General features: G+C 31.4%; 2 protein-coding genes across 5 annotated transcripts; both read right to left on the reverse strand.

Annotated features, from left to right (window-relative positions):
• Window positions 1-4,677: 4,677 nt before the first annotated feature.
• Window positions 4,678-17,618, reverse strand: LOC100577322 (cell wall integrity and stress response component 2). The gene is made up of 4 exons (XM_006568046.3): window positions 17,486-17,618; window positions 13,709-14,176; window positions 11,704-12,119; window positions 4,678-6,178 (listed from the first exon to the last, which is right to left on the reverse strand). Exons 2-4 carry the CDS (start codon window positions 14,163-14,165, stop codon window positions 5,969-5,971), a joined length of 1,083 nt encoding a protein of 360 aa, XP_006568109.1. The 5' UTR covers window positions 14,166-14,176; window positions 17,486-17,618; the 3' UTR covers window positions 4,678-5,968.
• A 569-nt stretch (window positions 17,619-18,187) lies between these two features.
• LOC409736 (methylmalonate-semialdehyde dehydrogenase [acylating]-like protein) lies at window positions 18,188-25,137 on the reverse strand. 4 transcript variants are annotated; one of them, XM_393234.7, is made up of 8 exons: window positions 25,013-25,137; window positions 23,312-23,384; window positions 21,656-21,855; window positions 21,438-21,516; window positions 20,868-21,235; window positions 19,093-19,521; window positions 18,721-18,999; window positions 18,188-18,532 (listed from the first exon to the last, which is right to left on the reverse strand). In XM_393234.7, exons 1-8 carry the CDS (start codon window positions 25,043-25,045, stop codon window positions 18,431-18,433), a joined length of 1,563 nt encoding a protein of 520 aa, XP_393234.2. In that variant the 5' UTR covers window positions 25,046-25,137; the 3' UTR covers window positions 18,188-18,430. The 4 variants fall into 4 exon arrangements, with proteins under 4 accessions (XP_393234.2, XP_006568110.1, XP_006568114.1 ...); XM_006568047.3 differs by lacking the exon at window positions 25,013-25,137 and adding an exon at window positions 24,658-24,779; XM_006568051.3 differs by lacking the exon at window positions 23,312-23,384 and having other exon boundaries at window positions 25,013-25,082.
• Between the last annotated feature and the right edge of the window lie 1,562 nt (window positions 25,138-26,699).

Below are 26,699 nucleotides of genomic sequence, written 5' to 3' on the forward strand. Positions count from 1 at the left end.
GAAAACTGCCGCACTTTTAATTTTTGTGGTATTAATTAAATTGGCGAGTCGACATTTTATTTGGCGAAGGAACAAAGAGTAGAATCACTTTGAATTCGATATTTTTTTAAATCATCAAGAATAGGATGGCTGAGAAAATATTTTTTGCTTTACCAATTAAGATTTCTCAAAAACTTCATTTTTTTCGAAATGAATTAATTTATAATATATTCGAGGTGAAAGTGACAATAAAAGATTCATCAAAATTTATGAAGTTGGATCAAGTAAATGAAAGACTCTTGTATAGGAATAAAAGGGAAGGAACTTTATTGGAAAATAAAAGGAACAGGAAGTATTTATTTTTCTGATATTCTCTCCCTTTCTCTCTCTCTCTCTCTCTTTCTCTTTCTTTTTTTCTGAAATTGTATGTTGAATTTTTATGATAATTTTCAAAAAGAATTGCAATTTTCGCCTTCTGACTATTACGGCGATTAACTTTTTCTTTCTTTATTTGTCCGTCATTTTTAAAGAATACTGTTTCGAAACTTGTTAAACTTTTATACACAAAGAAGAAGATAAAGATTCCAGCGACTGCCACACTATTATAAAGACAAATTGTATTTCATCTTTGTTTGTTGTGCGATTACTGAATGTCTTTAATATTTTTATATTTTTTAAATTTTACGTTTTATAATTTTTTAATATTTTTTATTTTGGAAAGTACCGATCAAAATTTTGGAATTAATAACACATTTCATAAAATTCAAAAATATTTAAAATAATAATTAGATTATCAATTGGAAAATTTTTTTTCTCGAAAAATATTTTATCGAAATAAGAAAAATTGTTAACATGTATTCAAGATTAATTTCAAATTGATAAACAAAATTAGAATAAATATGAGAAGAAAAAAAAAAAGATTCCAACTTTTGATCGGTTTTCTTTTTCAAGAAAATACGAATCACGTTCAATTACATTGTCTAATTGATATTTCAATTATTTTCATCGCGATTATCATCTCGAAACATTCATACAGATGATATTTGCGATATTATGCTTAATATTATTTTTTTAAGGATATTTCACAATTTCATTCGTTACACGGCCTCATTTTTTTCAAATATATATATGTGTGTGTATATATACAATATCTCATTTGTTATCCACTTAATATTTATAATTTTTAAATATATACTTATTTATTTATATTTATATGTGTATAATAGGTATGCGAATACTTATATACAATTATATGTATATATATAAATATATATATATATATATATGTGGAAGTCAAAAATTAATAAAGTTAAAAAAATATAATCTTCAAAATAGAAACTATAACCGTCTCTCTCTTTTCAGCTACAGCACTATTGTGTCACTTATAAGTCCTTTATTCTCATTTGTCTTTTTTTTTTTTCTCTCTTTGTTCCTTATTTCTTCAAAAATGCACAGGACATCTCTCTCTCTCTCTCTCTTTCTCTCTCTTTCCTTTCTCTCTCTCTCTTTCTCTCTCTCTCTTTCTCTCTGTCCCTTTTCTTGTTGTTTTCTTTATACATTGTATTACATGTGTATTTATAATTTGCGTGTTCATTGGCTCGAGAACGAAGGAACGTTCGTGAAAAGAAAAATTTACTCCTTCTGATCACGTTTCTCAAAGCTTTGTCAATCATCTAATTACCATTCGACGAGCCTTCGAGCTTTGTCCTTTTTTTAATTAATAAATCAATCGATTGCTGTTCGAACAGATATAATAAAAAAAAAATGATACAACATCGTGAACGTTCACTGTTCGCATCTCATCTATTTCTATATCGATATGATTTTACAAAATCGATTTCTAGCGTACGATTATTTCGCAGAAATAATGTATTTCTCGCATAATTATAGGAAATATTGGTTCAAATAATTGGTCTTACGCTTAATTACAGGTAACACATATTTATACACACAAACGCGTAACGTATCGTTTTATATGTTTATCGATGAACTAAATGTTTCATTAATTTACTCGCTGGATTTTTTCTGCAATGCAGTTTTCACTGTCGACTACAAAAATCTTTTTTTTACAAAATGATCGTCATGATTTTTCTCGCAGTGAAGCAATGGTAATTGAGCAACAGGTCTTACAATCTGCTAATAATTCAGTAAAATTACTGTTTCGTAATTAAGTCGTTTTGCTGACTTTTTTTTTTACAAAAATTTATTTTTTTGAAAGAAACAATCGTTTCGTTCAAGCTTTTTTTTTTTTCTTTTATTAAAGAAAATGATTCAATGATTTTCGTTATTTACAAATATTGAAAAAAGTGACATAAAAGACATAAGGAATATTTTCTTAAATAAAAATACAATATTATAAAATGAAATTTTAAACAATCGTTTTAAAATTATTATTTAATTGAGCTCGTTTATTATTTTTATTATTAGTAGTAGTAGTATTAGTATTAGTATTATTATAAAAATATCAAAACGTATCTAAATTTATAAATTAATTGTTTAAATAATAATTTATCTAATTTACATTCTGTGTATTGCCTTAAAAAATACTGAACGATGCTGTTTGATGTGAAAATTGCATGAAAAGTGGCGCAAAAAATACTACGTTCGATTGTCTCCTACAAATTCTGTTGTAGACCATCGCCATTTTAATTATAGAAGAAATACATTTCACTAATAGAAATTTTTTAAATCCTTAGTAAAAATGTCTTAATAATAAAAATGTTGTTTTTTTCTTTTTTTTTCTTTTTTCTTTTTTCGTTAATATTAACATACAATACGATATCGCAAGACAATCCAATTAATCGTTAATTACTCACGGTAAAAGTGATTAATTAATAATTAGTAATTTTAATCGCAGTTTGGAATATCGATATATTAATGAAAAATACGAATATATTGGAAATTGAAACAACGTCTTTTTTTACACAATTTGTACACATTTTTCATAAATTAATCATAAAATAATATTTTTGCTACGAAATTCTGTTTCATAATATATGCAATGTTTCTAGATAATTTTTTACACAGGAAATAAAAATAAAAAATATTGTTAAAACGATTTGACCGTTGTATAAATAATCATATAATATTGTACGAATTTATTTAATAAACAAGTCGCATGTAAATTCCAGTTACAATGTTTTAAAATAATATATGTTCAATTCATATTTTGTAGAATAATGAATAATTTTAGGATATTTGTCGATTTAAATTAATACATATCGTGCGATAATAAATTTAAATATATCCAAGCCAAATCGTTATCGTTCTTTCGCAATGTATCTGACGTATTATATCAAAATGACATGCTGCTCCGTTACGTAAGCTTATCAGTGAAATTATAATTTAAATTTTATCTGTATCATCGATACGTATTTTTTTTCTCATTTTTCATCCCATTGGTTATATCTAAGGGACGATGAAATGAAAGAAAATGGAAAAAAAAAAAATGATAAGGAATTTGCGGGTCAACTTTTCACTGATTAATCGTAGCTCGTTTTACTGAGAAGCGATTAATTAACAAAGTGAACATTTTTTTGAAAAAAAAAAGAAATATCTTTATCAATTAAAAAATTGAACGAAAAATATTCAGTTAATTATATTTTGTCTTTAAAGGAACTTTCATTATATTCTGAAACAAAGAGAAATAAATTGATTTTTAAGAACGCCTATCAGGTAATTAAATAATAAAATAAGATATTGAATACGAATGAGATGATTGTAAAATGTGGTATCGTTCGAGAGACAATGAAATATAATTTTAGAAAATTTTATGATCTATCTTTGATGATATTTTGTCCACATGTTTAAATTACATCGTTCACATGTATAAATTTCCTAAAAATAAATACAACAACATATCTATTAATTACAAAGAAATGTGAGTTTGATATGAAAAATTGTAATAAAATTAATAAAAGAGTCATAGAAAATTAGAAAAATTAAAATTAAAATAAATTTAAAACTGTTATATTCGATTCGAATGTAAATTAAAAGGAATGAATTTTTAAACAATTAATTAAATTGATTTTTCATGGCAGTAAATTTATGCGATGATGAAACGAAACAAAGAATTTTATCGGTGCTAAAAAATTTTAGAGTGCGATTTCTTCCGATTTTTCAAAAAAATCGGCAAAGTATTCGTATCATTTTACGATCATGTATAAGTGCATATTGCATACATTATAGAAAATTTAGCAAATAGTGTGACCGAATTAAGGAGACTGTCCTTTAATATTTGACATTATTCTTGACATATCGTTAATATCGATTTCTTTTTAAAGATGCAATATATGTGTAACATTCTTGTTTGACATTTTAGAAATGTCAAACAAAAAACTTATAAATTTAATAATTATTAATCAATAAAAGTTCGTATAAAGATATAAATGAGAGAAAAAAATCTGACTAGAGATTGGAATTCAATATAGAAAAAAAACTTAAAGATCAAAAATACAACACAAGATATTAATATTCACTATTTGAATATCAAATATTTTATTGACCTTTATTGATCAATGATAAATATTATAATTATTTCCAAATCTCGATGAAAAGTGATCTATAAGTGACATTAATAGAAGATTAATTTATTATTTCCTCTAATAAGATAACAAAGATAATAAACGAAATATAAAAGATTCCTTTAAGATTTCTTTAAAATTTTCATCGATAATTAACGATACTTTCTTTCTTTTCTTTTTTTTTTTTTTTTTTTTTTTTCAGAAACTATCTCCTTAATGAGTCATCGAGGTACGTAGCTTTGTTACTTACTCATACGTATAGGTTTATTTCTTCACACATACGTTTGTAGCAAAGAGTTTCGAAATTCTTTGATAAATCTATGATCCTCAGCAGAGATATGCAAGATATTTTATAAAACGTTAAAAAAATCATTAGAACTTTTTGACATCAAGAAATACGAATCTCGTGCAATCCACTATTAAACTATTAAACAGCCAGTGAATATCTACTCATAATCGAAAGGAATCTCTCTTTTTTTTTTTTTTTTGAGAAAGAAATTTTACATTTCATCTCTTAAACTTTGTTGACAGAGATTTAATCGTAATGTTTAAAAAAAAATGTGTGTATAACACGTCATGGTCCGATGGAGTATCAATTATTAAGATACATAAATTATAACGTCTGAAAGAAAATACAATTAGATTCGACAATCTTGTCTATACTGATAAATAACAGATCTCAATTATTTTTTGGAATGATTAAATTAAAAGCAATTCTTGGAATTGATTATTGGAAATATATATAAAAAAATCAAAATATCAATAACACGTGCAAAGAATTATTAATACTTTGATCTATCAAATATCCTTGTGATAATTAAATATTACGCGATATCTTTCAAAACTGTCAAATATTAATAAGAAATGTTCGTATCAAAAAATCCCTCGTTAAAACATCATAAGTTTAGCATACACGTCTCTGAAACTATAATCGAAATTGATTTTTCGCGATCGACTATGCACAACTACGTAACCAAAACGTAAAAATAAAAGGAATATTGCCCCAAAGGAATATCGAAGAAAATAGTAACGTGAAATAATCTACTCTAATAATAAAACAAATAAAAAATAACTATACTATAAAATTCAATATCTTTTAATTATAGCAAAATTATTCCGAATTATCACCAATTTCTAAAAACTTCAGTTTTCAAGCATAGAAACTTAAGAAAAGAACTGAAAATTTACGTTGATTTGTCAGAATTAGACGTGGATGTTTTTCTCCATAGTTGGGCAACAATAATTTACTTCGTCAATTCCTTTAAAAAACGGAGCCTCCCACACTCGATCGATCGAAGCCGGAAAATATTAATATCCCCCCCCCCTCCCCTCCCCTCCCTCCATGATCGTCCGTCCCGATGTTTCACGCGAGATTATCTAAATCTAAAGTGACGCATGTACGTGTTGTAAAAATATGCGAGTCTTACGAGCTCTACGTGGCTCTCTCCCCGTGATGGAGATCACGATTACTCTTTCTCTTCGGTTTCCTGGCTCTCGGCGCCCAGCAGGGTCGATTTGTCTTCCTCGTGGCCCTCCACTTCCGGTTCCTCCACACTCTGACGCTGGCGTCTCGTAGCCTTTCGCTGCACGTACAGTAGAAGGGAGATGCTGACGCTTGCCAAGGCCGCGAACACGGCCAGGACTATGTAAATCCTTATCGGCATTTGGTTTAACCCCTGCGGAATAACGCGGATGCCACTTTTTCTTTAGTCTGTCGAGGTTAAACGTTGGGGGAAGATCGGATTGTGCGATAAGATGAGAGGAAAATGAAATAAAAATAAAAATAATGAAACGATACTTCGAAGAATTGATTCTTCTGAAACGAAAGGAAATGTTGTTATACGATATAAAAATATTGGTTGAGACTTATTTGTTAATTTATTCGAGCAATTGAAGATTGTTTTATTGTATTGGAATTGAAATGTTTCTTTTTATTATTATTTATTATTATATTTCTTTTTATTATTATTTAAATTTTCAATAGCAATAATGTGATTATTCGTAGATTTCAAAGAATATTATCATTATGATATTTGTGTGATAATTAGTGATTAAGTTATTCGAGGTCAAGATTACTCGATAAAGTTTAATATATAAGTGAAGTTTTTGAAAAACTTGGGCGAACGAGGCTTGTTCAAACACATTCGTGACTCGTCGTAAATTTATTCGTTTATAATGAAACAAAACTTAGTATCGGAAATTTTGACCCAGTTAAGTAATTCAATATGATAATGGTTTTAAGCTTCGTGTCTATTAAATAGACAATTCCCCGGTAAATATTTTATATTGAGAAATTATCGAGAAACTAGGTAAATTTCCATTAATAAATAGTTATAAATAGTATATTAATAGAAGTATTTTCTAAATAGTTTCTTTTAAATTAAATTATACAATGATAAATGTGCTTTTCCTATTTTTTTTTTTTTCAAATTTATGCAAACTTATTTTTGCGATTCATTCGAAAATTCTTGTATCGAACAAATTATTTTAATTATTTTAAAAATTGTTATAATTCTGAAAATATCGATTTTTTTTTATTTATATTTATTAGGACTTCTCTTTTTCCAACGAATTTTATTTTTTATCCTGAAAATTATGAACTTTACCTTCTATGAATCTTAACATATATATAGCATAAGATTATTTGTAATTAACCGCCAAATTTCCATCTACATCATCATTCAAAAAAATTTGTCATTTACATTATCCTAATGTGATCTCGATCATTATTTTATACAACGAAAATTTCTATAAAATTTATTAAATATTTGAGAGAATAAAAAAGATGAGATCATTTGTCATCAAATGTTTATATTTTTCATCCTTTGAAATTTCTGTACAGAATTTTATGACGTAATTATAATTACATCATGTAAATAACACGGAATACCGTGCTTTAATTTTACTTGAAGAAAGTAAAATTTCTAAGGGCATAATTTAAGACTGGATTTCCCCCAGGTTGTTTTAAAGTATACTTTTCTAAAGTAACATAAATTATCCTGGGGAAATCGATATTGAATGGGATTTCCATTGAAATCGAACACTGATTCCGCGTGTTCCCGATAAGATCTTTGCCTGTGAGAAGACTGTTTGAAATTCTGATTGGTGGGGGGTCGTCTAACGGTCGACACGTAGGATTAATCTTCCATTTAAATAACTTTTCCCTTTAAGAAGACACATTTACCGTACGGAATGTAATTTAATTTAATCCGTGAAATTGGATGCCGCCCTTCTTCCAGATTAATTTTTCACAGTTTCCTCCGCTCTCTCGTGTAAATCTCGCAGCATCGAAATATTGAAATTTAATGTTATTAACAGATACATTATACGATGCGTAGCCGTGTGATTTGAGAAAATACGAGGAGAGGAAAAAAATTCGATGTGGGATTCGACGATGATTTATATGGAAAAACTGATATTTCGATTATGCAAATATATAAATTCATGTTAGAATTAAAAGATCATTCGTTCAATTCTATTTCTTTCTCTATTTGTTTGAAAGATATTTTAACATTCTTCGAGTTTTGAATATTCTCTTTGTACCCTCTTTTTATTTTTGTAATTTTGTCACAATAATGAATTACACGTAAATATTCTAAATATCAATGAATTAAGTGAAAATCGATAATGGATAATTTTCAACGATTTAAAATTTTTAATAATAGCCAATAATCAAGAGGTATACACACACACAATTTTACAACATTAAAAAGTGGGGGATCGTCGTCTCAATATTAAAGGAGGAAACGAACCGTCTCATTTTGCGCACAGCTGATTTGCCTCTTTGTCTGTGCTACTTCAACCGGAAGCGGTGATAAACAGAGGCGCGTTATCACTGCGTGGACCGCCGCAATTTATGAAACTTGCATTAAGGCGATCGTCTGTTGCCTCATCTCGAGCCAACGATAAATCCAACGTTTTTTCCAAGTATGCAACGATTTGAAAATTCCGACGAAACAGGGGGGGGGGAGATAATTTTGATTTAATTTATTAATTTATTATTTTCCACGCGAATAAAAATGAAAATGTGACGAGACAAGGAGTAAAGTGGATCAAAACATCGATAAATTTTATGAATCTTTGTGCAATTAAAAAAAATATGCGATAACTTTTATTCTTCTTTAAATAAAATTGTACGATAATTGTACGGCAATTACACAACGATGGTCGCGTTGGAAATGAAGGAGGAAAATAATCTTCGAAGGAACGATTACCCGGCGTTACTTTCTCCTCGTCTCGTGGCCAGAAAGAGATAATGGTGGCATAAAAGAGAAAACCGTGGGAGAGAGAAATAATAAAAGGAAGCCGGCTATTTCTCGTCTCTGCTTTAAGATTCACCAACATGCCCTGCCTATCGATCGCGACTCCCTAGTACCTTCGGTTTTAGATGTCTTTGCTGCAACGCGATCAATATTTATGTAGAATACAAATTAACCTTTGGGATTCGTAAAGATCCACCTTAAATTTTCTATTCGACTCGAGCGTGTTTGAATCCTCGAGAGGGATGCGGAAGAAATTTTAAAAGGAAGGCAGAACCTATATCGTTCGATTTTCTATTATTTTTATCGAAGATTCTACCGGTGGAAACTCTATCCGATTACATTTTTATCGCTATTATTTATTTTTATCGAAACGATATTCCAACTTGTTTTTATTCGATCGGTTTTATTGTTTAATTTAAAGTTTGATGGGGATAAATGTTTTTGTTTAGGAAGAAAATAGTAAAAGGATTTAGAAGAAAGGGAAACAATTTAGGAAATTAAAACTTCGGTTGAACGAAGTTTTGAAGCTACGATGATTATTTTTTATCGAAAAATAATTCGATAAATAAGAATGAAAACAACGACAAATTTAACTTTAACTCGTAACTTTTTGAAAATCGAGTATACGATATAATATAATATCTTGTTTATATATATTCTTATATTTGGATAAATTTGTGAAATATTATCGAAGAATCGATTCTAGATGTGAAAACAAATGTAAAATATACAAAAATATCGAGGTTTATTTATTAAGTTACGTGCGAGTAAAGTTTGCTTTAAATAAAGCGAGATGGAGACAAAGTGATGGCACGCGGTACGACAGAGATAAAATTTGTTCTCGATAACGCCGCGACGCGGCGCTGCTGTTTCGCTTCGTCTAACTTGAATTACTTATAACTTGTTAAATATGCCTCAACCGATATTTTCGTATATCAATTTTTGCGTTTTTTTCGGCGTTTAGAATTGATGAAAGTAATGCCAAATAAATATATTTCTGTATTGTTAATTACACTTGTCGTTATAAAAAAGAAAATAATGAAATAAATGGAAAAAGATAGCAAACTTGTTAAATATATCTCAACCGATATTTTCGTACATCAATTTTTGCGTTTATTTCGGCGTTTAGAATCGATGAAAGTATGCCAAATAAATATATTTCTGTATTGTTAATAACACTTGTCGTTATAAAAAAGAAAATAATGAAATAAAATAAATGGAAAAAGATAGCAAACTTATTAAACATGCCTCAACCGATATTTTCGTACATCAATTTTTGCGTTTATTTCGGCGTTTAGAATCGATGAAAGTAATGCCAAATAAATATATTTCTGTATTGTTAATAACACTTGTCGTTATAAAAAAGAAAAAATAATAAAAGAAAATAAATGGAAAAAAGGTAGTAAACTTGTTAAATATGCTTCAACCGATATTTTCGTACATCAATTTTTGGGTTTATTTCGGCGTTTAGAATCGATGAAAGTATGCCAAATAAATATATTTCTGTATTGTTAATAACACTTGTCCTTATAAAAAAAAAAATAGTGAAATAAAATAAATGGAAAAAGATAGCAAACTTGTTAAACATGCCTCAACCGATATTTTCGTACATCAATTTTTGCGTTTATTTCGGCGTTTAGAATCGATGAAAATATGCCAAATAAATATATTTCTGTATTGTTAATAACATTTGTCGTTATAAAAAAGAAAAAATAATAAAAGAAAATAAATGGAAAAAAGGTAGTAAACTTGTTAAATATGCTTCAACCGATATTTTCGTACATCAATTTTTGGGTTTATTTCGGCGTTTAGAATCGATGAAAGTATGCCAAATAAATATATTTCTGTATTGTTAATAACACTTGTCCTTATAAAAAAAAAAAATAGTGAAATAAAATAAATGGAAAAAGATAGCAAACTTGTTAAATATGTCTCAACCGATATTTTCGTACATCAATTTTTGCGTTTATTTCGGCGTTTAGAATCGATGAAAGTAATGCCAAATAAATATATTTCTGTATTGTTAATAACATTTGTCGTTATAAAAAAGAAAAAATAATAAAAGAAAATAAATGGAAAAAAGGTAGCAAACTTGTTAAATATGTCTCAACCGATATTTTCGTACATCAATTTTTGCGTTTATTTTGGCATTTAGAATCGATGAAAGTAATGCCAAATAAATATATTTCTGTATTGTTAATAATACTTATAAAAAAAAAAAAAAAATAAATGGAAAAAGGTAGCAAATTTAAATAAGAAGGCTGAAATTGAAAATAGTCGCGGGAAGCGCGTAATATTAAAATCGAGGATTTTAACAGAGACGAATGTGAAAAAGCTGTAGAATGTATGCCGTTTTTTAGACGCAATTGTCCGCTATTCACGGTGTGCTTGTGAATTCCAAAGCAGCAAAGTTTTGAACTATTTGGAGCGGACAGAGTGTACTCGGTCATAGAGTTTATGAGATAAGAAACCACAAATACGCAGAAATTTACGCTGTCGAATAGCACTGTACTATAACTCGGCTAAAATTTTAAACCAACGACGAAAGATATGTTGAAATTTTTTTCACTATTCGCTCTGTATTATTCACTCCCCATTTAACGTGAACTTAAATCGTTAACAATTTAACGTAAACAAATCTTTCACGAACGTCTCCAAACATTCCTTCCTAAAATTAATAATATTGTTCAACAAAAAAAAAATAGGATGAAAAATTATAATACGAGAACGTAAAAATAACAACATCATTCCATTAACTACAGAAATATCGAGCAAACGTTTCAAAGCTTTTTTGTGTGTGAAATTCAGGCTTCGTTATTTCCAAGATGAAAACTAGTCAATGGATGCACGACGAAAAGAGCGATAAGAGTAGAATTCGACCCACTTACACCCTGCATTATCGCACATGCTCGTTAACTTACTTGCGGAGATGACTGTACCTTCCATTGGAAGTCGGACGAGGGATCGGTGAAGAACCACTTCTGAGGCCACGGGTTTATCGTACCCTCCGGCGTCTTGAAGATCAACCCTTCCAGGCTGAGGCCGTGGGCCAGCACGCTCGTCGTGATGTTTCCTTTCTTGTACGACGCTATCCCCGCCTTCATGTACATCTGCGGTATCGTCTCGTTCTCTCTCAGCTTCAAGGTCACCCTCGGCATCTTCTTTCTCGAAGACGCGCTCGAAGACGTCTTGGCCATCTCGCTTGATGTCGTGCTCCATGTCTTCGAACCGGTCGACGACAGAGTCGACGACGGGGACATCGTGGACGCGAATATCGCGGAGGTGGACGTCTGTCGAGCACTCGTCGACGATTCCGTGCTGGTTTGTTGATACTGCGTGCTACTCGTCGTCGAATCTGCGAACAGAGAGGTCAGGGAGGAAAAGGAATTGAAAGTTCGTAGATTTTTCGTTCCTTCTTAAGTCAATTTTGAAGATATATGTATCATCTGTATGAGTAATTTTGCTTCAGAAACAAAAGAAAATATTTTTTTAATTTATTATACGAAATAAAATATTTGATTCGTCGTTTCCATATAAGTGAGTCTTATTATTAAATGTTTTGTTTTTTGTTTTTTTTTTTAATAAGATAGCGAAATACGAGAGGGAAATTGAAGCGTATAACCGGAGGAAAATCGATATTAAAGGACACGATAAAAGCGATAAATGTCACAGACTTGGTGAGACGATTAAAGGTGAATTTCTCAACGCTCTATTAACGTCACGTTTCCATCGAAATGTTTGCATAATGAAAGCATTTCGCGTGCCGCGTTACGGGAAACTAACCGCGAAACGTTTGAACAATAATTGCGTGGATATTGTCAATTTCTTTTTTATCGATCCAGCTACCTATTAAAAGTTTCGAGAAACTTTTATAGGGGCCGATTAAAGGATAACGTAAATTATTGGCACGTAGAGGACGGAGTGTCGAATTAGCTCGTCTTACCGGATCTAAATTGATCCCAAAATTGAAATCAAACTTCTTAAATAGATAACTCGATATTACCAATATATAAATTGACTTGTAAACCTGTAAAACCGATTTTCAAAAAATAATTCTCTCCTTGTTTGATCGATCTCTTTCCTAGGGAACTAAAAATTATCTTTTCCTTTCTCCTTCAAATAGTAAAAATCTTCGACTTAACGTAAATTATTGGCATCCGGAGGACGGAGTGTCGAATTAGCTCGTCTTACCGGATCTAAATTGATCCCAAAATTGAAATCAAACTTCTTAAATAAATAACTCGATATTACCAATATATAAATTGACTTGTAAACCTGTAAAACCGATTTTCAAAAAATAATTCTCTCCTTGTTTGATCGATCTCTTTCCTAGGAAACTAAAAATTATCTTTTCCTTTCTCCTTCAAATAGTAAAAATCTTCGACTTAACGTAAATTATTGGCACCCGGAGGACGAAGTGTCGAATTAGCTCGTCTTACCGGATCTAAATTGATCCCAAAATTGAAATCAAACTTCTTAAATAGATAACTTGATATTACCAATATATAAATTGACTTGTAAACCTGTAAAACCGATTTTCAAAAAATAATTCTCTCCTTGTTTGATCGATCTCTTTCCTAGGAAACTAAAAATTATCTTTTCCTTTCTCCTTCAAATAGTAAAAATCTTCGACTTAACGTAAATTATTGGCACCCGGAGGACGGAGTGTCGAATTAGCTCGTCTTACCGGATCTAAATTGATCCCAAAATTGAAATCAAACTTCTTAAATAGATAACTCGATATTACCAATATATAAATTGACTTGAAACTTGTCCTAAAACCGATTTTCAAAAAATAATTCTCTCTTTGTTTGATCGATCTCTTTCCTAGGGAACTAAAAATTATCTTTTCCTTTCTCCTTCAAATAATAAAAATCTTCGACTTAACGTACAAATCGATTCAGTCTGGGAAAATGAGGGAGAGTAGAACCAAAGAATTCATACCCGTGGTAGGGAACTCCTCCGACTCTTGTTCGTCTCCATTCAACGCTCCCGTAGTCATCTCGTCCTCGACATCCTGCTTCCTGTAGGCTTCCGTCGATGGAAGCATGGTGGTGATGGTGGCGGTGGCGGCGGCGATCGGAAGCCTGCTTTTGCTTTTGTTCACGCCGCCGGCCTCTTTCCCCTGACTCCTCGACGAGTTTCTCTCTATTGTGTCGTGGCCGACCCGTCCCATCGCGAGCACAGTGCCCGCGAACAGGCTCTGATCATTCTGACTTATGAGAAACGGGGTGGCCACGCAGGACAGGATGATCAGGATGAGCAAAGTGGCTATGGTGTACTTGATCACCCTAGGGCTAGACTTTTCCGACTGCTGAGGGAACTCAGACGAAAACTGGTCCGTTTGCGGTACAATCGTGTACTGCAGACTGGCGTCGCCTTTTCGTACCGTTTTGTACATAATTAATAAACCTGTTGGAAGAAGAATTGGAGAAGAGTTGGAAGGAGGAGGGGAGAAAGAAAAATATGGTACAAATAAATATTTGTGTAAAAATGTAATAATACGTTCGAATAGATAAATAGTCGTGAGGATGAGTAATAATATTCTGGAAGGTTGGTAAATGTATGCAAAAGAGAGAAGAATTTGTGAGAAGAATTTAACGATTCATAGAGCGTTTGAAATGAATTAAATTGAAAAAATTGAAATTGGATGAAGTATGGAATAAAATTTTTTTGTAACGAGCAATTATCCTTTCCTTGGAATTAGTCTTGGAGGTTACAGTTTATTTTCAACGTTCAATTTATCTGGAAATGGATGAAAGAGGCGATGCACCGTTTACCAACTTTGTTCGATACTAATGAAACGAACGTGGGCTTCCTTGTGTAAAGACAAAGTGAACACGTTACGCGACCTGTTGAAAGTGTACACTGCAGAATTTACCGTCCGATGAAACAGCTCTCAATCAGAACTGTTTTCTTAAACGACATGGATGGCAACAAAAACACGAAGCTGGGACAGAAGAAAACAGAGTTTCATTTAGGCGACAATGCGAAAATGAAATTTGACGCGTGTAAAAGATAAACGCGTCCTACTGAAACTGAAACTCGTATATGCTTGGCAATTTTCCATACGTTTTTCAAGCAAAAGGCAGAGATCCCTCTTTTCTTTTTTTTTTTTCTTTATTCTGCATTCACGCTTTTCACGATCTCCTTTCCCTCGTTTTTCTATCTCCATGGAAATTATATAAATATCCATTAATCGAAATTAAACGTTCGCAGTAGAAGAAAATAAGATAAGAGGTAAAAGTATACTGGTTTTTTTAGAAAAGTTTTATAGAAAATTCTTTGATTAAATATTCTGTGTTTAAAGAAAATTTTATTGAAAGTGCGATACTTTGCACAAATTTTTTTAAAAAATTTCTCAAAGAATTAAAGAACCTCGAAAATTATTATTTTTTATTATATATGAAGAAGAATTTCTTTGTATAATTTTTTACAATATTTATTTCATCGAGACAATAACGAATAATTTCTTTAAATTATCATTTTGTTTTCTTATGCTTTAAATTTTCTTTATTTTCATATTAAATTGATTTCCATATGTTTTATATTTTACAACTCCAAAATTACATTATTTTTAGTAAAATTAGATACGATATAACGATCTTAACAATTTTAATTTTGGTTTGCAATTCTTGATGAAAATTTCTCCGTCAAAAATGACCCACATTCTACCATATTAAATCCATCTTGGATAGTTAAATAAAGACCTTAATCGAAAGTAATCCGCGTCAAATAACTGAAGATATTCCGGAAATAATACAGATATTCAAACAAGATAGAAACCATGATAATTTACGCGAATTAGATTAGACAGAAATTTCTCCTTTCTAGAAAAAATAAAAAGGTTCTTTTAATCAACAAACTTATGCTTTATCGACAAAATAATCTTCTTATTTTTTTCCAGTTATTATTTTTAGAAGCAAAAATAATGCAAAAATACGCAAAGAATTTTCCTAATGCGATAAAGGAAAATCTAATTTCAATGTATTAACATAAAACGCGTGAACATTGCGTGTCTACGAGTTCTAATGTATAATAGTCGAATTATTAAAATTTTTTATAACTTGGAGCAATCCCTTTTTAACTTTAATCTTAAAAAAAAAAAAAAAAAAAAAGAGTTATGGTTTACTTTAAAGTATGCACCAGATGAAACGTGGTAAAATACGAGGTTAAATAAAACGCGCTTATACGAAAATAAAAAGTTAATGCCGCTGCCAAGGTATACTTTACGAATTTTAAACCTACAAGGGAAAAAAAAAATTACAATATATCGCTCAATTTACAATTTTTTTCTTTTAAATCCAATCATAAACTTAAGACGGCGATTTTCCAAGTAAAATTACTATTTCAACTATTTTATCTATTCCCGTAACGAGAGGTTATAATTTATCATTGCTACTTACTAAGGTTGCTCGTAAAAATATAAAACAACTTGCATTTTATAGCAATCATAAAGAACTATTCCGCAATATACTTTGACAAATTTTTCAATCCAACTTAAAGATGTGGTAATATAAATTCGTTCGTAATACGTTTCAATTCCACTCGTGAAGAAGAAAAATTCCAATTTATTTGCGGAGGAAATTTAAAATTCGCGAAACTTACGAATTCGATCGTCACAGCCTCGTTATAAAAATATATATATATATATATATACACGAAATAATTATGTTTCATGATAATTTGAATTTTAAATTTCAAATCACGTATATATATATACATATCTTTCAGATTGGATTATACACGTAGACACACTAATAATTAGTTATAGGGCAACGTGTATTTTAACGAAACAGTTGTCTCGTAAACTTGTAATAGTAGATCCCTATCTTAATAACGATAATCTCGTACAAACGCATGTATATGTTTCGTTCGAATGGAATGGGACGAAAATTAACACGTGAAATTTACAGAGGCACGAATAATTAATTAACCAAACTCGATACGTTCAAAACATATATATATATATACATCAAAACTTGTTTATACGAGAAAAAAATATTTTCAATTTTATCTTCCCAATAATTTTACAATTATTTTATATATTCAAATAATATTCCTTTCATTTTTACTTTCGTCTTAATTAATAAGAATAATATAAGAAAATATAAGATTCACATAAATTCGAGATACAAAAACGCGTTCGAGTTTTACTATCCGCGAATCAGCACCGACGTCGACCCATATTTTTCCAAATTCCCAAAGGATTATCGAGCGTGGTCGGAGAAAAGAAAGGACAACAGAGGCCGACGTCTTCCGCCGTGGGGAATCGATTCCCGATTTTCCTCGGCAAATATCAAATCACTGGCCTAGTCGACGCCGGTCGCTCCAACGTACGCTTTTAACACGGCCGGTTTCTCTAACAAGCTAACTCTATATCGAAAAGATATTATATAAATATTTGAAAAAAGAAAGAAACCTTCGAGACAGTAATAAAAAGAAATCCATCCAAGATCGAAAGAAAATATGATTTCGAGACGGAGACGGAAGATGTCTAAGGAGGAGGAAGCAACAATTCTGTGGAGGACCGGACGAGTGTCAGGTTGCACGAAAGTCGATGAAAACAAATGAAACGACCGCAATGCTTTCGAAGCGTACACCTTTGCCACGAAACGAATGGCGAGTGCACGAGAAATGCGTGGTGGGAAAAGGATCGATGCGAGATAAATCGAGGACAGGCACAGAGCGACGAGAAGAGCGACGAGGATGGATACTCACTGGATATGTGAACAACCGAAAGGGGTTGGTATTCTTCGTATCCCACTTCCGGCAGCCTGCTCCGTCGGAACGAACACGACAATCCGGGACAGGCAGAACCTCGCCTGTGAGAGAAATTTCGTTGGAAAATGCGCAGATGCGCCTTGCCAACCGGGGGGGTGGCAGTGCGGCTGCGCGCGCGTTCCGCTTGCTTTCCGGAAATCCGTCACCGTTTTCAATGTTTTCCACGATGGGGATGCGAGGGAGCGAGTTGGGTTCAAGGACGTTGCAGGACTCGTCGACCTTGAACTTCTCTTGCGGCTATCTTCTTATTTTACGTGTATCCGCTCGCCAGTCGTTCATCCTCCCATCTTCCTTCCTCAATTTTTCCATCACTTTTTTTTTTATTCCTTAGCCTTTATTATTATATTTATATTTAAGGGAGAGAGAGAGAGAGAAAAGTGATTTGATATGAAAATTAAAGAAATTTGTTGGAAAGATTAAGGATTTGAAGTTTTTGAGTTATGGAATATTGTGTTGTAATGTCGTTTAAGACGTGTAATTTTTGTTTTATTTTATGTAAACAAGGATATTTTTCAATTCTTATAATATGAAAACAATAGAGAGAAAGATTCTTGGATTGAGTTTTCTCTGTGATTTGAAAATTCGTGAATAATTAAACAATGATTGATACGGTATGCATTCTGAAAGATAAAAATAAAATTTTGCTAAAAATATTTTATTATTCTGGTACAAAATATAAATATAGTGAACATAATATATTTTATTTACTTATAGGAATAATGGAAGACATCGTTGTATGTAACATAATTTTAGAATATCGCTTGTTTTCCTGTTTAAGGAAAACGAATAACTTTTTACTCTATTTCATTATCATTCATCTGTTCGCAAAAATCGGTAACGAATATACAGCAAGATTTTTTTAAGATGCGAATATTATTCATTTTATTGCATAGTCGGCATAGCTGTCGAGGAAGCGATATCACCGGCATCTTCGGATCTCCACAGCTGAGTTATCGTTTTCACTTGTGTGTAAAAATTTATACCCTGAAAAAAGTAACACGTTCAGAAAATATTTCACAATTTACATACAAAATGTTATGAATTCAAGCTTTAAAAATTATGATATAAATTTTTATTGACGTAAAGAATTAATTTCATCCTCGTATCTCTATCGAAGATGAAATTAAAAAAGCAAGTCCAAATTTTTAATCATCGACAATAATTTCACTCACGTGCTTCCCATAAAAATGATTATCACCCAAAAATGATCCTTTGTTTCCAGTGAAACTGAACATTGGCAAAGGCACTGGGATAGGAACATTTACGCCAACTTGACCAGCTTCGATCCTATTTACGAACGCTCTCGCCGTTGCACCGTTCGACGTGAATACAGCAGTCCCGTTCCCGTAAGGGCTTTTGTTAATAATATCGATCGCCTCGTCCAAAGTGTCGGTGAAAATGCACGAGAGAACGGGTCCAAAAATCTCCTCGGTGTAACACTTCATGGTAGGCTGAAACATATTGCGAGATAACCTTCCATTCAATCATCGATATTAAAAATTCTAAATCTATTAAATCTCGATCGATCGTGCGCATAGAAATACCTTCACATCGGTCAACACGGTCGGTCCAACGAAATTCCCCTTTTCGAAACCACGGACAACGAGGCCTCTGCCATCGAGAGCTAACGTGGCGCCATCTTTCACGCCCGACTCGACGAGATCGCATATCCTCTCCTTGGATCGAGGCGATATAACCGGTCCAAGATCGGTCCCAGGCACGTGTCCGGCGTTCACTTTCAATTTCTTCGATGCTCGAACCAATTCTGGGATCCACTCTTTCGATTTGCCCACGAATATGGCCACCGAGAGTGCCATGCATCTTTGGCCCGCCGCTCCAAACGCCGCACCCACGATTTGGGAGATGCTCTTATTTTTGTTCGCATCCGGTAGAACTATGCAATGGTTCTTCGCGCCCATGTTGCACTGCACCCGTTTTCCATGAGCACTGCTTTGCTTGTAAATGTATTTCCCCTGTAAGAAAAGAAAAATGTTACTCAAAATTTATTTTATTCGACTCGAGATGTTTAGAAATTTGTATTCAAATTTTATAAAGCAAGATTAAAAGAATAAAATACTCGTATATAAAGGGTGTCCCAAAATTAACGCAAGATTTGAATTTGCCGCCATTTTTGCATTTATATATAGTTGTTGGCAACCCTGAAAAAAGAACAGTTTGAGAGTTTAGGGTTAGTAAAAATGGAGCGTTATACGATACAACAACGTGGAATGGATTATTAATCGTGAAAAAGTGGATGCTGGTTTTTCCAGCAAAATAATCCTAAGTGATGAAGCACATTTTCACCTCGATGGCTTTGCTAATCGCCAAAATTGCTGTGTTTGGGGTTCAAAGAACCCACGTGTGATTAGCGAAAAACAAATGCATCCATAAGGTGTCATTGTTTGGTGCGAATTTTGGACAGGAGGCATCATTGAACCATACTTTTTTGAAAATGAGGCTGGTCAAGCAGCAACTGTTAATGGTGCTCGATATCGCGACATGATAACGCAATTCTTTCTGCCGAAATTGGACGATATTGATGTGGCCAATATATGGTTTCAACAAGACGATGCCATACAGCCAATGAAACGATTCAATTACTGCACGAGACATTTCCTGGTCGTATACTCTCTCATTTCGGTGATCAGAATTGGCCTCCTAGATCGTGTGATTTAACACCATTAGATTTCTTCTTATTATTTGAAGTCAAAGGTCTATGTCAACAATTCCATAACCACACGTGCATTACAAATTAAACGCTGCATCAACGAAATTCAGCCACAATGCAGAAAGGTTTATGAAAGATTTCGACGAAAGGGTGCGTATGTGCCAGCAAAACGTGTTATTCCATAAATAACCCTATCCTATGTACTTTATGATCTGCTTAAAAAATAAATATCTAAACACTAAAAACTCTCTTTTATATTTAATTCAAATCTTGCGTTAATTTTGGGACACCCTATATTTTTCGCATCGATATTTATGCATCCGTCTGGAAGACAAATTACGAAACGATTCCCTAAAGACTCGATACACTCGAGTTGGAACCCTAAACGACGTCAGAAATTCTGCTTAATTTTCTCATGAACCGTTTCAGTAATAGCGAGAGCATCTCGCAGGGATAAGCAACAGTTAAGACCCCATGAGACTCAGGAGCATCAATATTCTACTCATTGGCAATCTCTACCTTGCCTTCAACGTACCCTCTAATACATAATCGTTTAACCATCGAGCAGATTAATCGATTCTCTCCTCCTTGAGATAAAAGATAAAAGAGAAAAAAAAGGAAAAAAGAACAAAAGAAACACGAAACACGTACCGCTTGATCGGAACCGACGAACGAGACCGCTTTGATGTCAGGATGCTCGCAGATGAAATCGACAGCCGCGTGTTGGCCGTGTATAACGTTCAACAATCCTGGTGGCGCGCCTGCCCTGGTGAACAGATCGGCGAGGATCATCGAGGCGCCTGGCACGCGTTCCGATGGTTTGAGAATAGTGGCGTTTCCACAGGCGACCGAGACCGGAAACGACCAAAGGGGTATCATCGCCGGGAAATTGAAGGGACAGATGGAGGCAGTTACGCCAAGGGGAAGTTTGTAGGAAATTATGTCCATATCTGTGGCGATGTTTGGCGTGCTCTCCCCCATTTGAAGAGAAGGAATCGCGGCACACGCGTCCACCACCTCTGCAACATAAATCAATGTGATGATCTATGGTTCTTGAATGGCTGCGATTCGAAGGGGGAGAGGTCGAACGAGGATCATTGTTCGTGCACGCGTTTGTGTGTGTGTGTTTGTGTTTAGAGCATTTGTCGAGATCTGAAAGTATGATGGATTACAGTAATAAATATAATTTGCTTTATATATATATATTTTTAATAAACTTACGTAAGCCTCGGAGAACGTCACCTTCGGCATCTGCCATTGTCTTCCCATTCTCCCTTACCATGTTCTCTGCGATTTCTTTCTAAGAAAATAATTTATTGCACGAGTGTTTTATGCGTTATCTTAGTTGGAGTTTGTTTTATAGAAAATTTAATTATGAAATAATTGTTAAAAAAATGTTTCTTTCTAAGAATAAAGTTGAAATTTTACAACGAGCTTACCGAGTGTTCGCGAATAAGGGCTTGGTATTTGAGCATCAGTGTTTGTCTTGTAAGTACGCTCGTATTTTTCCATTTTGCATAAGCTTCTTTCGCACTTTTCACGGCTGTCTCCATTTCCTCTCTCGTGCATTTCGGGGTACGACATAAAAGTTCATTTGTTGCTGGGTCGTGAACGTCGGTGAATTCCGTAGCCTTTGATTCTGAAACAAATTAAAACCAGTATTAAATCAGTGTGAGTTAAAAAAAATAATAATAATTACGCTAATTTGTTACATGTTTATTTTTGGAATTCTAAATAATTACTTTTTTTTTTAAATCTTTTATAAAAGTAACTTTATTTTAAGGATAATTTTAATTGAAGAATTTTTGTAATCTTTGCTTAAAAATTTAATCCCATTTTCTGTACATCTTTCATCCAAAGCTATTTGCAATCCTTATCATCTGAATACCGTTGTACTATTTTTGTCATTGATTAACAATGATGAATAAATGAGGATAAATTAAGATCTAAATGGAATGTCCTAGCACATGCTTCTAGCAAAAGCTGAGTAAAATGATCCAGAATATAAATATATCTTAATTAAAGAAATAATAAAAAAAAATATCTCCTTATATCTTTTACCTGGAGAACAAAAAAATTGGTCTATTTAACTTTAATAACTTCCGTATAATCGGTATTATTTATTTCATTTATAAATGTTCTTCATTAAAACAATTCTTAGAATTGAATTCATCTCGAAATATGACGCCTTTTCTGTACAGTTTCAATGGGTGCTCGAGAAGTACTCGTGGCCGCAAGCTTCAATTAAATGCCTTTAAAAGCGCACTTTAAATATTCATAACGGGTTGTATCGTACGAAAAATAGGTTGAAGAGTACTTCAAAGAGCCGAATATCTGTTCCATCCTGTTTTGTTCTTGATAATGCCATAATTGCCTTAGTTTTCAGGCGATCGAGCGAACGCGCACATTTCAATTTTTCGATAGATTCACGTTGAAAACAGGAATGTTGTTTCATAATTGAGTCATAATAAATTCGATGAAAATAATGATCAAACGGTGAATATATTTAAAACTTTATGTTGTATTTCTTTCAGAAAATCTAATCGAAATGTTTAACGAAATTAGAGAAAGAAGAGATAAAATTTTATAATTTGAAAAATATTAATCTTAATAACTATGGATATTTATTCATTCATGCATTTATGAAATGTTTAAAGTTGCAGAAATGGATAAATGATACAATTTACGAAATATTCAAGGTAGAATGCTCGTTATAATATTTACTGTGGAAAACAAATTTTTATTTAGATTCCACTCTTTTATTCATGCTCGTAAAAATATACATTTGCATCCATATGAAAATTTCATGTACAATATGTAAATGTATAAATATAAAAAAAAAAAAGAGAGAAATTAAAATAACGAAGCATCGAAACAATGAGTTAACTATAAATTATTCAAAAGAATAAACGTATGATAAGTTTTTATTTAAAAATTATTAATCCTTACATATTGGATATTGCAAATATTTCTTCTTAACATTATTTATTTTATTTCATTAATTATTTTTCTTGATTTTGATAATGTAAAACGATAATTAATATTAAGAAACAGCATTTATAAAAATATTTTTAAATGTTTATTGCAATAATTACCTACGAATTGGCCATCAATGTACATCTTAACTGTTGGTATGCTACTGCTGTAAGTCCTTGCAGCGAAATACGCCTAAAATACCATTTAGTTAATGTTAAACAATTCTTGATTCAACAATAAATGAATATAACGAGATTCGCATTGAATATTTTTCACATTTTTTTAAAATATTGAATTACATTTTATATCTGCATACAACGTATATATTAATTAAGTAAAAAGAATTGGGACAAAGATGGTATAATAAATAATTTAATCGTAGATTTTACTTTGTAAAATATTTTAACCTGTGACCTCTCTTTATCATATCATTTACAATTACAATAAAAGTAATGACTTATTTTCAAATATAAGACCGCATATTGTATTTGTATTTATATTCATTACGTAATATAGCACAGTATTATATATTTTCTATATTCAATAAGTACAATTTATTGTAAAAGTTATAAATCTTTTTTATCTGGTATCATTATTTGAATTATGCACGATAAATATCATTTTGCAACGATATTCTATAAATCGATTCAATACGAGTATTACGTAAAATACGCCAGCTCTATTACACTAAATTGATAATGACATTCTATTTTACGAGCGTTATTGGCCCCTGTGCATATATAATTCTGAACTCGTCGAAATCAATTGAAACGAAGGCGCGTAATTTGCTTTAGAAAACAACATGGATGATGTACGATAAAAAAACATTCCTTTAATTCTTTTCAAGGATTCGATAAAAGAACACTCCTTTAATTCTTTTCAAGTTCAATTATTTACCAAAGAATATTTCTGCAATTTATCTTTATTGCATGATAAACAAGTGATTTGTACAGATATTGTGATATTTAGAAACGTGTGAGGATCACTTATAAATGGAATAAAATTTATCTCTAATTGTATGATTAACTTCTAATGGGAATACAATTTTATTTTAATTCTGAATATTTAGACGAGTAAATTGTATTACAAGATTATTGTGGAAACTTTGAAGGATGATTTCTTCAGAATAACAAAAATAATTGGAATTAACTGAATGGATATGAGAATGATAGATGTTCGATAATATGTTAATCGAAAGCGTTTAGATGAATACAAATCATAAAAGATATTAAGTAAATGATACACATGTCTGAAAGGCCAAGAACGTTATCGCATAACTTGATAATGAATAAATTTTGCAATTTGTAATTTTAATTAGCAATAAAAACGATTATGGATTGCACATATGAAGGATTGCAAAATTCAAAAAAGATTAATTCGATTAAAAACAATATTGCGAATACATTATTATTATGTATTTATTTAATTTAATAGCTTAATTTTGAATAGCTAGTTTATTTCTAACCTCAATCTCCAAGAAATTTTCCAAGCCGACAAACACGCGAAATCGAATTTTTTAAGACGAATATTTCAATTCAATTTATCACGTACACTCGCATCAATTTTTTAGTTGAAACAATTTCTTAATTAATAATCGGCATCAAATAACATAAATCATAAACTAAAGCAAATAAATTTAAAAATAACACTACAATTATCTCTTTAGCATCGAATCGAAATTTTCATTCATATCATATTCATGTTCATTTGTTTTTATAACATGAAAGATTAAAATGCAATATTGAGTTACTTCTCAATACTATCTCAGATAAAAATACAAAAAATCGAACAAGAATATATGTTACAAATATTCGATATACCTCGCACTTAACAAGTTTCGCGAGGAGCGCCATAATTGTAGAATACACGTTCGAAGTTGACCGTACAGAACTGGCTAATTCACTGAAAAAATGGCCTTGCTTACTATCGTACAAGAGCGTATATTTTCATCAAGATTAGTTACCTCTGTTTACAACATTTTCAGAGATTGATGTTTTTGAAACTGTTGATAGCTTGCTCGTTCGGTTATCATCGAAGAATTCACGAACATGACCGAACAAGGTATCAACACCGTTATTGATTTCAAGTTGCAACGAATAATTCATAATACAACGAGCATTTAATTTTCTTTAATACAACATGTAATTTTAGTAAAATTTAAATTTTGCATTGATCATTCTATAGTATATAGTTATTTGGAAATAGCGCTAAATTTAAAAAAAATCTATTTTTTAAAATGTTTATCAAAATGAACAAGCCGATAAAGAAGGAAATTTGAACTAAAGTATCAACAATTGATAATTCTTGAGAATATACTGTTAGAAAATGTTGTTAGATGTCGCCACTGGATACTTTATTCGCTTATGAAGTTAAAAATAATATATATTATGAATTTATTAATTGCTTTCATTTTTTTTCTTTTTTAATGAATATACCAATATAAATTTCAGAATTTAAATAAGATTATTAAAAAAAAATTAAAATATTGAAACGTATTAAAAAAATTATAAGAAATTATAAACTTTAAAAAGTTTTTACTTAATATTTCAATTATTATAAATAATTTATTTTAATTTATCTTTTTTTTTATTAATGATTTAAATATTATATCATATCTAACTAAATTTTTATATACATACATTTCTGATATTTTTTAAAATCTAAAATTATCTAATTACAATATCAATTAACGAAAAAAAAATTATAATCTATCACAAAAATTTTTATTAAAATTAATTCCAATTATTTCGGCAACAATTTTCAATAACAACGATCGTACATTTCTTTAATTTTGTGTAATATTAAATTTAAATTATACTAAACGATAGTTTAATTAAAATAATACGAACTAGAGCTATTTGTTGGCATAAATCACGCATTTCAATCCAACGTGTTGCAAAATTAACTTCCTATTACAAATATCGTACACGATGTTATAGTCGATCTTATCAATTCCCAATCGATTGCTACAAGAATAATGGCATCTGGTCTGAAAAAAGAAGAAAAAAAAAAAAAGGTATGAGGAACAGGGGAAAGCAGGAATGTTGGTAATCGTTAGGTGGCCCAAGGCATGCGTAACAACTAACCGCGCGATTACACGGAAGTTGATTGGCAAACAATCGTTAGAACCGATCGACAGGTTTCTGGTTCGGTATTAAAGTCTCGTGCGCCGTTTCGTTTTATATGTAGTGTGTGCAGGCTTGAAACGCCTCCGAAAGCTTGCCTATCGATACACCATCGTGATTATGTATGGCGAAGAAAGTGAAACGCGCGATGGAAATTCAGCCTAATAAGGTGAACAAAACGTGTGGCACATTGCTCATTAGCGATAACTATCGACATGGAGTTAGAAAACGATGTTAGAAAACTGTATTAAAAAGTATGATGGGTGATAAGAAGACGATAAGAGATATTTTGGGTATCTTTTGTCTTTTTCCTTTTCGATAAAAACTTAATTACTTGAATCGGTGGCTTTGTTATTTTTTTTGCAACATATTTATGCGAATA

The sequence above is a fragment of the Apis mellifera genome, linkage group LG13, assembly GCF_003254395.2.
Source record: "Apis mellifera strain DH4 linkage group LG13, Amel_HAv3.1, whole genome shotgun sequence".
In the NCBI taxonomy this organism is placed as follows: domain Eukaryota; kingdom Metazoa; phylum Arthropoda; class Insecta; order Hymenoptera; family Apidae; genus Apis; species Apis mellifera.